Raw genomic sequence first — 14,779 nt, 5'->3', positions numbered from 1 at the left:
GAGTGTTGTTTAGAGAAGCATTTTAGTTATCTTAAATGATAAAGTGTTAACCTATTTTAGGAGCTAAAATGATTGTTTGGGGAGCCCCTAAAAAAAGCTTTAGGTGCCTAAAATGACTCAAATGATAGAAAATTAAAGATTTTACCTTTTCAAAATCAGGTGACTGAGATTTTGGAAAATCTTTTCAAAATTTTGACAACAATTAATTTTCTCAAAATAATTTATCAACTTAATCAACTAATTTTGCCAGACAGTTAAACTAATCAGTTATCTTATCAGTTCCAACACCTTATCAGTTTCAGCTTTTTGTTACCAAATTCAACTAACTTATAAGTTTCAGTTTATTTTCAACTAATAATGCCAAACAGAGCCATTATCTACCTGTCGAAAATAAAATATTGCGTTCTCTTTATCTGTGTTCCACATATTCGGCTATTTTTGTGTTAACAACTAAACAATGAGAAACTAAAAAAAAATTACATATTTGAAGACGCAGTTTCGTTACTACGAATAAGTGTACAAAACTTTCTCTACAAATTTACATCTAAATTAATCATTGTTTGGGCCCATTGAATCCCTCCAAGAGTCTTATGCCACGTGGCACCGCCACCTAAGCTCTGTGGGTCCCACCAAACTACAGCATGGCTAACAAACATTTGGGGATCCATGGGTCCCACCAGAATCATTCTTGAAAAGGTGTCACCAATCCCTAGGTGAGCTGTCCCATCCAGCACACCTCTTTCTAGGAATTCCCACTACTATAAATACTTCTTGTCACATCAATGCAAAGGTATTCAATCCTCACCTAACTAACTTGAGTTTCTCACTCTAGACTCTCTCTCTACCTCAATCATCAACTGACTTGAGCGTCGGAGGGGCGATCCCGGAACAACCCCCAGGGTAGTTTTTCTGTGTTTTGCAGGTTTCCGGCGAACTGACAACCAGCTCTGCTCAAACTTAAGGACTTGCTCAGCATAAACCATTAACCTTAATTTCTACACAGAAACAGTTTGGCGCCGTCTATGGGGAGGTACTTCGCCAGCCAAGCATAAATGCCAAAGAACAGTTGATTCTAGACCGAACATCTACTTGGATGGATGAAGTGGTCAGATATTTAAGGGATGGAATCCTCCCAGCAGAGGTCAAGGAAGCCGAAAGGATCAAGCACCGAGCAGGTTGGTTCCTATGGCATGATGAGCAGCTCTACAAGAAATCATACACGCACCCACTTCTGAAGTGTATAACTCCCGAAGAAGGAAACTACATCCTAAGGGAAATACACCAAGGGGCGTGTAGCAGCCACCAAGGGGGGAGAACTATAGCTGGAAAAGCTCTAAGGGCTGGATACTACTGGCCTACTCTCAAGGCAGATGCACAAGAACTGGTGAAGAGATGCCCATCCTGCCAGATCCATTCGGATATTCCCAGAGCCCCAGCCACCCCCCTCACTTCCATTCAAGCAGTTCTGCCATTTGACAAATGGGGCATGGATCTACTCGGCCCCTTTCCCCCAGCATCAGGTCAGCGCAAGTTTCTAATAGTGGCCATAGATTACTTCACTAAGTGGACATAGGCCGAGCCCCTCGCCTCCATCACTGACAAGCAAGTCCAAGCCTTTATCTGGAGAAACATAATCACAAGGTTTGGAGTACCTCGGGCCCTGGTCTCAGACAATGGTCGGCAATTCAACATCGGACCAACTCGGGAGTATTGTGCTCGTTTTGGAATACAGACCAGGTTCTCAGCTGTGTCCCGACCACAAACCAACGGTCAAGCTGAAGCAGCCAACAAGATAATGCTCAAGGGAATCAAAAAGTCCCTCGACGCAGCAAAAGGGGCTTGGGTAGACGACCTACCCGGAGTTCTTTGGTCTGCTCGGACAAACACTAAGGAAGCAACTGGGCACTCCCCGTTTGGTTTGGTATATGGCAGTGAAGCGGTTCTGCCAGTAGAAGTTGGCATCCCATCACCCCGAATCACCTTCTATGACTTCGAGCAAAATGAAGAAGAGAAGCCTGTCAACCTCGACCTACTACCAGAAACAATGGGCAATGCATTGTTAAGGTCGATCCGCTACAAGCAGAGGGTGACTCGGCAATTCAATCGTCGAGTTAAAACCAGGCCAATCCAGCTCGGAGATTGGGTGGTCAGGAAGGTTGAAGCAACAGGGCTCTCATACCTTAAAGGCAAGTTGGGGGCTAACTGGGATGGTCCTCACAAAGTCACCAAGGTAATCAAACCTGGCACATTCCAACTCGAGAACCCTGAAGGCATCCCACTTGCTCGGCCATGGAATGTGGACAACCTCAAGAAGTACTATGTATAATGTTTGTCAATTTCAATTGGGGCATAGATGATGTAAACTGGCCAAGTATGACATGTAATCGCTCGGACCAGTTCAGGTCATACATGTAAAGACTTAACCAGTCGTTTTGAACTTATAAAAAGACTTAACCACTCATTTTTGGAGTTATAAATAGACTTAACCAGTCGGTTTCAAGTTTATCAGACTTAACCAGTTGGTTTCGATGTTGAATTTCATCTTAAGTTGAATTATTTTTAACCAAGTCGAATTATTTTTAACAAAGTTAATTCCGACCAAGTTAATTCCGACCAACACTATCATGCAAAACTTAACCAGTTCGGAAAACAGCACTTGGAACAGAAGCGAATTGCAATCGACAAACATATAAGGTGCTCGGGGCAAAATAGAAGGAAACATATTCCATTGAAGCTGCAAAAACTTACATCCTAAAAGCCTGGTACTACCAAGGCCAATTGAACAAGATAAATACAGCGTTAAGGCCTAAACAACAGGGGGGTTGGTCTGGTCATTGGTACTCCCATTGTGCTCTTCGGACCGAGCCACCCCTTGGTCCTGATCCTCGGCGGCCTCCTCCGCAATCTCCTCAGCCGCATCATCATCATCATCATCATCGTCATCATCAGAAAGGGCGATGTGCAATTCGGAGAGGAGGGCCCGATCCTCTTCCTTCAGAAGGGTGTCATAGCTTGCCATCACCTCGGACCAGGGGAGAGACGGGTGTGATCGGGCGAAGGCAGCCTTCATCCGCTTGAGGGCGTCGTCCACCCCCATTTTTTGGGCGGTCGAGCGAACCTCATTGACAAAATCCGCGCAAGCCTTGGACTCTTTCCAGGATGCGAACCAATCATCTACAGAGGTAGGACGCGCCTCCAGCTCGGCCAAGGCGGTGTTCAGCTCAGCAATCTTGTTCAGGGAGTCGGCCAATTCCTTATCAGCAGCTAGCTTGGCCAACTCTGCCTCTTCCTTAGCCTTTATCAACGATGCCTTGTCCAGAGCCCATTGGTCCCGCTCGGCCTGGAAATCCTCCTGGTCACGCGCAATGCAGCGTTCGGCATTGGCCAGCTTGGCCTCGGCTATTCTCTGACCCTCCTTGGCGGCATGAAGCTCATCAAAATGCTTTTTGCCTTTGGCCTCCAAGGTCGACACCTTATCAGCCAGGTGAACCTTGTTCCTATTCACATTGACCAGCCGAGCGGAGAACTGAAACGAAAAGTGGTCAACATGCTTAATAAACAAACAAAATCAAGTAAGAGAAAGAGTGGAACTCACCTCGACCCAACTACGGAAGAGGTCATTCGTCTCCTCAGGACCGCTGGTCGCCGCAATGTGCTCTCGGTCGGCGACGCCGTAGAGGCACTACACTGCATTGGTCCAACGGGTATCAAGCCCGTGAACATCCAGCTCGGCAAAAGACTTGGCCAAGGCAAGGCTAAGCTCCTCGGGATCGTCATGAGGACCGCGAGGAGTGGACGGCGTGTATTGAGGACTTTTGACGGGTCGAAAATCCTCGGAATGAACAGAAATACGAGTCCCCTCGGACCTGTCCACCCGTTCGTCCGTCCGAGGACTGTTTACCTCCACAGATTTGGCCTTTTTGGTCTTCTCGACCTGAGCTTTGGCCAGTGCCTTTTCAGTCCTGGCCACCTTATCAGGGTCTCTTTCCTTTCTCTTCTTCGATACCTTAGGCTTCGAAGGATCCTGCAAAAAAAATCAAAGTCAGGTCGAAGCAAAGAGAAACGGTATTCGGTCAAAGGCAAAACCTACCTTGGGGTTTTTAGGAATGCCAATCTTCTTGGCCTTCAATTCAGCCTTGAGCTGAGCCGCCCTCATCGCAGCGTAGTTCAGTTTCTCCGCCATGTCAGGGTCGGATTCTAAAAGATATGATAGAGAGCAAGCTGCAAAGAAAAACCAAGTTAGAAGCTGCCAAAAGAAACAGCAAAGCAAGTAAAATAACCCCCTCGGCTGATTACCCCTTGGGAATGTCCGGCTCAGCCCGACCGCCGACAGCAGGTGTTCGTTTTTGAAAAGACGGCAGCTCGGTAGCCAATTACTAGCCACATAAACTTCCCCCCCCCCCCTGGACAATCTGGGCTTTAGTTTGCATGTAAATGGCCGCAACCGCTTCTTCCTCGGACATCTCCGGGACCCTAAAATTGAGTTCATGATTTGGGTCGACATCCGGTCGGACAGTGGGGATCCCCCAATCCCCTCCGAAAATATACAAACGCGAACTCCCTCCTAAACCCTTTCTGGGAAGTAGGCAGGTCGAGCACGACTTTGTACCCCTGTCGGGCTTGAAAATACCACCATCCCGGACCATTGTCTCCCGCCATCATCTCGACCAATTTAAACATGTTCTGCCATAAAGTGAGGGTTGGTCGGACACTCAGCATGGCGCAGAGGGTCTGAACAGCTATGATTCCCCCCCCCCCCAAAATCGGAGAAATCTGACTTATTGTCAAGTTGTATGCGTTCAGAAGCTCCTTTACAAAGGGGGTCAAAGGAAACCAAAGCCCCATCTCCATGGACTTATAGTAAACTGCAGTACAGCCAGGAGGGGGGTTCAAGACCGTATGAAAGGCCTCCGGTCGGACCAGCATGTAGGTGTCCCTTATTTGGAACCTTGCTGCCTGCCCCCTCAGATCCTCAAGCAGGGCCTTCATTAATGAGGGTAAAAGAAACTTGGATCCAGGGCCTCCCATCGGATCCGGATCTGGAAATTATGGTCGGCCGGAAGTCGACGCCTCCTCCCCATCCGACATGGTGATCCTAACTACACCATCATCAAGATACTTGTCTAAGTAACTGGCTTTTGAAGGAAAGACCAGGGACACTTCCCAAGGAAAGGGAACAGCGCCCTCGGCCTCTTCCTCTATAAACGAGGAGGGGTTCGGGAGAAGAACCGCATCAGGAACGGCCGAGGGGTCGGGGTACCTTATTGAGGTTGACACCAGCGTTATTCCCCTCCACCTCACCTCCTCGGACAGATTGAAGGGGGGTGAGGTTGGAGGTGTCACCGACTCGGACGATTCTCCCATTATTGTATACACAAGGGAGTCGGCCGAGGTTATTAAAAGAAAAGCGAAAAAGCTAAAGAAACAAGAGCGTACCTGGTCGGACGATCGAAACCAGAAGATCCGCTGGAAAAGTTAGAGAGAAGGGAGAGCTTTTAGAGAGAGAAAGTTTGGAAATTTTGTGAAGGATGCACAAATGATTTATCTCTCCTCTCCGTACATATATGTAGGCGCGCCTCGGGACACGTCCCTTCATGGGCCTATTAGACACTTCCAGATGGCATCGTTCCAGCTTCGAAAAGGCAGCCCATGGAAGATGAAACGTCGCATTTTTTGGGGAAAGCTCCCAGCTGAGAAGTGCCATGTGGCCAATCACTGATTTCCAGCTCAATGTCACCCGCTCGGCCATAACGGCAGTCTCCTCAAAGATGCCGGTCGGACAAGATGACAGTCCAAATTCCCGTCACTTGGCCAAAATTTGCTAAGTGCTAGGGAACCCGTTGTCGGCCTCTCCAGGGCATGGTAGCCCCTGTCCGAGCAGCGCCCGTCAATCCAGAACCCGGTTGGTCAACTTGGGGCTCCCTTACCCTTTGTCCGACCAGGTCTCTGCTAGTTTCCTTCACTTGGCCAAAATTCGCCAAGTGCTAGGGAATACCTGGTCGGCCTCTCCAGGGCATGTTAGCCCCTGTCCGAGCAGCACCCGTCAATCCAGAACCTGGTCGGTCAACTTGGGGCTCCCTTACGCTTTGTCCGACCAGGTCTCTGCTAGTTTCCTTCACTTGGCCAAAATTCGCCAAGTGCTAGGGAATACCTGGTCGGCCTCTCCAGGGCTTGTTGGCCCCTGTCCGAGCAGCGCCCGTTAATCCAGAACCCGGTCGGTCACATGGGGCTACCTAGCCCATTGTCCGACCAGGTCTCTGTAAGCTCCCTTCACTTGGCCAAATCAACTAAGTGCTAGGGAACACCTGGTCGGCCTCTCCAGGACTTATTAGCCCCCTGTCCAAGCTGCGCCCGTCAAATCCAGAACCCGGTCGGTCACATGGGGCTACCTTGCCCATTGCCCGACCAGGTCTCTGTAAGCTCCCTTCACTTAGCCAAATCAACTAAGTGCTAGGAAACACCTTGTCGGCCTCTCCAGGGCTTGTTAGCCCCTGTCCGAGCTGCACCCGTCAATTTAGAACCCGGTCGGTCACATGGAGCTACCTTTTCCATTGTCCGACCAGGTCTCTGTAAGCTCCCTTCACTTAGTCAAATCAACTAAGTGCTAGGGAACATCTGGTCGGCCTCTCCAGAGCTCGTTAGCCTTTGTCCGAGCTGCGCCCGTCCATCCGGAACCTGGTCGGTCAATCTGAGGACTTTTTAGCCCCCAGCCGAGCCGGTCTCCTACATAAGGACCTGGTCGGTCAAATTAGGGGCTCCTTGGCCCCGTAGCCGAGTCAGTATCCTCTTCAAGGACCTGGTCGGTCAATCAAGGGGCTCTTAACCCCTCAGCCGAGCCGGACTCCTCTTTAAGGACCTGGTCGGTCAACCAAAAGGCTCCTTAGCCCCTCAGCCGAGCTGGTCTCTTCGTCAAGGACCCTGGTCGGTCAGTTGGGGGCTCAGCCCATCATCCGAGAAGGGTTCCCCATCATATGAACTACTTGGAATTAAGGACACCTGGCCAACCCATGTCCGACCAGGTTCCCCTTCACGGTGTCCCGACCAGGTATCAAGGGAACTCCACTATGCCGACCCGGTACCAACGTGGGTCCCTGGTCAGTCTACTGTATGTTGGCCTTGCTGGTCATGGACCTGGTCGGCGCCTGCCCGACCTGGTCTCCTTTCAATCTTCCCCTATGGAGGTCGGTCTACTATATGTTGGCCCTGCTGAAGTCATGGATCTGGTCGGCGCCTGCCCGACCTGGTCTCCTTCCAGTCTTCCCCTATGGGGGTCAGTCACCAAATCATGGGGAGAAATCTTCTGCCCCTTCCTGGCGTGGGGCTAAATGTTTGGGCCCATTAAATCCCTCCAAGAGTCTTATGCCATGTGGCACTGCCACCTAAGCTCCGTGGGTCCCAACAAACTACAGCATGGCTAACAAGCATTTGTGGATCCATGGGTCCCACCAGAATCATTCTTGAAAAGGTGTCACCAATCCCTAGGTGAGCTGTCCCATCCAGCACACCTCTTTCTAGGAATTCCCACTACTATAAATAAATGTAAAGGTATTCAATTCTCACCTAACTAACTTGAGTTTCTTACTCTAGACTCTCTCTCTACCTCAATCATCAACTGACTTGAGCGTCGGAGGGGCGATCCCGGAACAAACCCCGGGGTAGTTTTTCTGTGTTTTGCAGGTTTCCGTCGAACTGACAACCAGCTCTGCTCAGACTTAAGGACTTGCTCAGCACAGACCATTAACCTTAATTTCTAGACAGAAACAATCATTATTATGATTTACCAATTGGGTCATAGCAAAATGTGTAATACTTATTTTTTTAGAATGTGTGATACTTCTATCTTGAATTATGTGAAACACTTGAGTTACTACTCATTAATGGCAAAATTTTTACATAAATCATATAAAATTAATAATTAAAAAAATAATATTGTATCACTGACATGATAAATGCCTTGTTTGATGCAGGGCATACATCGAAAGGCCCAGAGAAAGATTACTCAATTAACGGCGACTCACAAGATCTTGTTTTCGGTATTTTTAATGGAGTAGCCATCATTGCAACAACTTTCGGAAACGGAATCATTCCTGAAATTCAGGTGATCTTTTGAGAGCTGATACATAAATCATATAAGTATCTTGTTACGTACCTTTAATTAGTCAGTACTCCATCAAATGAGAACCTTACTAATTTATGGTTTTCTTATGTTTAAATATATAATGGTAGGCAACAATAGCACCACCAGTGAAGGGAAAGATGTTCAAGGGACTATGTGTGTGTTACGCAGTAGTTTCAGTGACATTCTTGAGTGTGGCAATCTCAGGTTATTGGGCATTTGGAAACCTAGCTGAAGGACAGATATTAAGCAACTTTGTTGTAAATGGATCACCTTTGCTCCCTAAGTGGTTTATTTTTATGACCAATGCCTTTGTCATCCTTCAAATCGCAGCAGTTGGCGTGGTAATTTTAACTTTTATTAGTTGTTACATTTGAATTTTTATAGTTTTCAAGACACATGCAACCCATGATCATTTATATCTTTTACTACGTGTTAATATAAATTATAAAACTTGATATATTAACTATAAATGCATATTCAAATCTAACAAAATTCAGGTAAAAAATTACGATCTTGATGGATGAGTTTTAACTTTGAAAAACTAGTTGTAGCAACTAATCTTTATTATATAAGGAAATGAGGAGTTATGGTGTCCCCACATAAATTTACAAATACCCTTTAGTAAATCAACTAGGGAAAAACAAAGTCAAACTCAGATATAGCATTAAAAATTAACTTAAATATTAAAAACAATCAAGTTATAATTGAACCACAAAAAAAAAAAAAAACATTGACTATAAGATTTTGTACATTTATGCTGGAAAAAGTATAAAGGAATATTACATCAATCAAATATCTTATCAATCAATTCATAAACACAATCAAGTATTACATGAAAAAGTAAATTCAAATAATTAACAAAGTGAGATGATTTATTCAATACAAAAGACTATGCTAATATAACATAAAAAATCCTAAATAAATCCACTTAACATTCTTTTATCATTCATCAAGTTTAATTTGAAAAACATAAAAGAAAAAATAAGTAAAAAAGAGGGTCAAGTGATAAAGGCTTAGCCTACAAAATTTAGTCAAAAAAAGTCTAATATTTAGATTTTTATTATCTCTCTTTATGTCCAATAAGGCTAGAATTTATGTTTCAATAAATAAAAAAATAAAATAATCAGACATGCATCTCTTGCATAATTTGCTAATACTTTAAACTTCATCTTATGCTCTTAAACCAATTCCTATGTTAGACTATCTACACTAAAAATTGGAGAGCTTCTTAAATTATCACTAAGATATACTTTCATATGCAAATTGATATTACATTGAGATTATTTGTAATATTTGAAAATTTTATAGGTATTTTAAAATTTCCACATAAAAAGTAGCAGCTAGTGTTTTGGAACATTTTATTGTTTTTTATATAAAAGACAAAAAAAATGTGCTTGAGATATGCATTATCTGCATATCTTAATAGAATGTTCTTTAGAAAATATCGATTGTCTCATACTTTCTATGTTTTGACATAAATGAAACCTTTTTCACTTTTATATGGGAGTTTTTTTAGAACTTTTTTCATTTATTTCAGAAAAGTGTAAAAATATTTTACCTTCTAAAAAGTTGATTATCGCTATTATCTCTAATATTTAAAGCTTAAACTTGTAGATATACTTGCAACCCACAAATGAAGTGCTAGAAGGAGTATTTGCAGATCCAAAGAGTGCACAATTCTCCCTTCGAAATGTGATACCAAGAGTTATATCACGGTCACTCTCAGTTGCCATTGCAACAACGATAGCAGCAATGATTCCATTTTTTGGAGATATAAATGGACTTATTGGAGCTTTTGGTTTCCTTCCCTTAGATTTTGTTCTACCTGTCGTGTTATTCAACCTTACTTTCAAGCCCTCAAAACGTACTTTCACTTTTTGGTTGAATCTCAGCATTGCTGTTGTTTTCTCTATATTTAGCATTATTGGGTCTGTGGCTGCTGTGAGGCAAATCATCCTTGATGCCAAATCATATAGATTGTTTGCTAATGTATGAAAATTTTGTATCCATTAAAGTCATGATGAATTTTTTCCAATTATTATTATTTGAGAGTGTGAGGAGAATGTCACACTTAAGAATTAAGGTATATGTTGGTGCAAAATCAGTTTGTTGACCTTGCAAACAAGTCAATACACATCCAATAATTTGATACCAAATGCCACGGGAGGCTTAGTCCCTAGAGGTTACCGGTTTTAGTTAGATAAAACCTGGCTAACATACTTTGTTGCAATTTAATTAATGATTAAACTACAACACCTATTAAATTCAGGCGAAATGCAATAAATAGAGCAAGCAATAATTGATCTTTTAATTAAGGCAAAAAAAACCCATACATACAACAAAATTTAAGAAAGCTTTTTTTTTTGGTAAAATGTAAGAATTATATTACCAAAAATAGCGTATAAAGCAACCTACATACAACCCTACCAAACATCAACCAAGACATACAAAACACAACAAAAAGCAAAAAACTCCAGCACCCAAAGGAAACCACCTAACAAAAACTAACTAGAATCAAGTTAAACTAGCTAATTCTATTAGCAATTAAACCAGTCAGCCAAGACACTTTAGCGCTGCTCCATTTCTCACTCATTTTGGCACGAACTCTGCTGCACACTACACTTTTAATTTCTTTAAGTAGAGTTTCAGGTCTAGGAACAACTTGTTGCCACATAGCTTGATTCCCAGCTCTCCAAACATAATATATACTATATAGTAGCAGCAAGAGCACATAACATGTTTGTTGCATCCTCTTGCTTCTGTATTTCCTCCCCCATTTCCTGTAGGCGGTATAAAGGCATTCATCTGGGATCACTTTAATGCTTAATTAGCTAATTTATAACCTCAACACATATATTCCTACTGAACTGACATTTGAAGAAAAGATGAAGACATGCATCTTTTCCATTTACACACAATAAATTTTCCTCATCAGAGAAAATGCCAGCTGCCATTAATCTTTTCTTAGCTCTGAGTCTTCCCAAAGCCACCATACATGCTATAAAGAAATGCTTTGGAATATTATAGGCAGCCTAAATCCAGTTATGCCATTGCACCTTCTCAAACTGCCCTTTTAGCCACTTGTAACCCCCTTTTGCAGTGTAAGCTTTGCTGTCATTGAGCCAATTATTCCTAGAATCATACCCTCTGTAACACCCCCAAATTACTCACTTTTAAATAAATAATTTAGTAAATAATATTTGAGTAACTTAGGAGTATTACCGCCATGTGACTAACACGCTTTCGGCAACCAACTACTAACTAACAAAATAACTTGCAGCGGAAGACTTTTGACCAAAAATAATAATACTTCTTTATTGATAAAAGTAAATATTGTCTCAAAACTCAATATAAATAAAAACCCTAATCTAGGTGATGATCCCCTTCCTAGTATGCTCCCATGCACATCCAAAATTCACCTGCAAAACTGCTTACCAAAAAGATAAACAGAGCAAAGCCAAATAGGAAAACGAAAATACGCGTCAATATAAAACTGAGTATGAAATGTACTAGATAAGTAACACATTTATTAGTTCATAACAATTTTTTTATTTCGAAAACTGTATCACCAATAATTCAAGAATAACTCTTTAAGAATAAACTATTTTCAACCACTTAATAATAGTTCAAGAATAACATTTTAAGAACAAACTCTTTCCAAATTTGAATAACAATTCAAGAATAACCTTTTAAAAACAAACTCTTTCCAAATACTTGAATAATAATTCAAGAATAACCTTTTAAGAACAAACTCTTTCCAAACAACTTGGATTAAAAATAATCCTGAAAACAATTCCTCTTCTTTTCTCCCCTTCTATTTTGCTAAGTGTGCATACCCCCCAAGCTAGTCATCCCATCACAGAGCTATATCAAGGGGTAAATATAATTGCCAACAAGTGGACTTTGAATCTCTTGATATTAATCAAACGGAAATAATAATAATATGACTTGTAAGGCATGAATAAATTAACCCTCCTTTCCTCATAAATAACTTTTTGAACATTCAAAGTTTATAAAAACCAATCAACCTTTCCTTGTAAAAATAATTTAAATAAACCTCCTTTCCTCATAAATAACTTTTTGAACATTCAAAGTTCATAAAAACCAATCAACCTTTCCTTGTAAAAATAATTTAATTTTCCAAAAAGGATAGCAAAATTTCTATATAAAAAATGATTGATAAAATCATTCCTTCTTTTCACTTCCAAGAGTGAATAATAAAATTTTGTAACCATTTCAAACCAAATTTCTAAACCAATCCAACCATTAAATCAATAAATAACTTTATCACATAAATTCATATTTCAAAAGATCTAGGTACATTACGTACCTTGATCTTGCACAAAAGTATACTAGTATCTTCACTTATTCTTATACTTGAGCTTTCTCATAACCAACCAGTAAGCAATTTACCACATGAACTTAATCATGAATTTAAACATGAATGACCTTTCATGAGCATAATATTTTGAGTAAGAAATATGAAAATATTTTTCTTAAACCAAAGAAAATTGAAACTTGAATAAGAAATATAAAACTAGAATAGATAGGAAGAGAAAGAAGAACTTTGAAGTAAGAGAGTATGGATTCTTCAAAGTTTTTGTGTGAAAAGATGGTTTAAGGTATGGGGTATTTATAGGAGTAGAATAGGTAGTACTTAATTTCAAAAATTAAATAGTTTGTAACCTTCACCATAAATTAGGAGATTAAACCAAGATTTGTAACCTCCATCATAAATTTGGAAGTTATAGGAAAACAAAACTCCCTCCAATCACCATAAATCCCGTAGGAATATATGGCCCCTAAAAAAAAATTCTTTTTTTTTGGTTTTCTGAAATTTTTTGACTAGGATTTAATACCAAAAGCTTAACAAATCCAATTTTGGCGCCATATTCCCGCCAAAATAATTAAAAAACATTAAAAATACTAAAATACCCTTTGCTTAAAATATTCATTTTCTGAGTAAATATAAAATAAATATTTTATTATTCAAATAAATACTAAAAATATGGGGTATTACAGTCTACCCCCCTTAAAAGAAGTTTCGACCTCGAAACTTAAGACAAAAAGTCATAAACACTTTCCAAAACGGATTAAAATTCAAAATCGTAGTTTCTGACTCAAATGCTCATGTCTAAAATGCATATAATGACTCAAAAATATGCTAAAATGCATAACTATAGTAGAAGCGCGAAACTCTATCGCATTCTACCCCCCTTAAAAGGAGTTACGACCCCGTAACTCGACAACTAACCTCGGAAAACAACGCCGGATATTTCTTGCGCATATCCGCTTAACTTCCCATGTTGCTTCCTCAATCATGATGGTTAACCATAATACTTTGACTAATCTTACATCCTTAGTCTGAGTACTTCTAACTTTACTATCAAGGATTCTTACAGGTCTTTCCTCGTAAGTCAAACTATCATCTAATTCAATGGCCTCAGGTTGCAGCACATGCACGAAAATACTTCCTTAACTAAGATATATGAAAAACATCATGACTCGACTTAAAACATTTGGCAAATGCAACTTATATGCCACTTTTTCGAACTTCTTTAACACCTCATATGGCCCGATATACTTTGGCTTAACTTTCCTTCTTCACAAATTGCATCACCCCTTTCATTGGAGATATTTTCAACAATACCTTCTCCCCACCTGAAACTCTTCATCCCTTCGCTTCAAATCAGCATAACTCTTCAAACCTTGATCTTTTCTTGAATCACTTTCACCTCTTTGAGTAATTCGGGTCCAAGCACCACAGTTTCACTAATATCATTCCAGTTGACTGAACTTCTACACTTCCGACCATAAAAGCCTCAAACGAGCCATACCAATACTTGCATGATGACTGTGTTGTAGGAAAATTCTATCAAATCCAAGAAATCCTCCCACGAACCCTGATACTCCATAACACAAGATCGCAAATATCTTCTAAAGTCTGAATTGTTTCGTTTGTTTGCCATCTGTAGCCGATGAAAAGTTTACTCATTAACAAATTAGTACCCAAAGCCTTCTGCAAACTCTGCCAAAAGTTGGACAAGAATCGTGAATCACGATCGAAACAATGTCCTTAGGCACACCATGATATTTCACCACCCATTCACATATGCTTTAGCCAATTGATCCATCGACCAAGTATTCTTCATAGGTATGAAAGTTGCAGATTTAGTTAAACGATCTACCACTACCCAAATTGTATCATTTCCAGCCTTGTTCTTGGTAATGCAGACACAAAATCCATTATATAGAATCCCATTTCCAACTCGGAATATCAGAGGTTGAACCTTCCCTTGCAGCCTCTTTGCTCAAACTTGACCTTTTGCATGTAGACACTTAGCCACGAACTCTGCTACCTCTCGCTTCATGTTTGGCCACCAAAACGTTTTCTTCATGTCCTTATACAACTTATCACCACATGGGTGTACTGAATAAGGTGAGCTATGAGCTTCTTCCATTAATTTCTATAACTCTTCTCTATTACTTGGTATACACCACTCCCTTGAATCGAATACTTCTATCATCAGCTATATGGAAATTCGGTACCTGACCATCCTGGATCTTCTCTCGAATCTTTTCTAACTTTTCATCCTTTGATTGACCTTCCCTAATCTCATCATAGATTGAGGGTTGAACTGACAAAGAACCCAATAATTC

At 41.2% G+C, this 14,779-nt stretch overlaps 1 protein-coding gene across 2 annotated transcripts in view; it reads left to right on the top strand.

Annotated features, from left to right (window-relative positions):
* Positions 1-10,163, top strand: part of LOC104903619 (GABA transporter 1) — a 32,887-nt gene extending 22,724 nt beyond the window's left edge. For both annotated transcript variants that reach the window (XM_010691684.4, XM_048636405.2), the window contains exons 5-7: positions 7,968-8,098; positions 8,227-8,460; positions 9,734-10,163. In XM_010691684.4, the coding sequence (XP_010689986.2) occupies positions 7,968-8,098; positions 8,227-8,460; positions 9,734-10,114 (746 nt within the window). In that variant the 3' untranslated portion in view covers positions 10,115-10,163. The remainder of the gene's footprint in view (positions 1-7,967; positions 8,099-8,226; positions 8,461-9,733) is intronic.
* Positions 10,164-14,779: the final 4,616 nt, after the last annotated feature.

Source organism: Beta vulgaris, chromosome 9, assembly GCF_026745355.1.
Source record: "Beta vulgaris subsp. vulgaris cultivar EL10 chromosome 9, EL10.2, whole genome shotgun sequence".
Classification (NCBI taxonomy): Eukaryota; Viridiplantae; Streptophyta; class Magnoliopsida; order Caryophyllales; family Amaranthaceae; genus Beta; species Beta vulgaris.
This window is presented reverse-complemented; position numbering and strand designations above follow the sequence as displayed.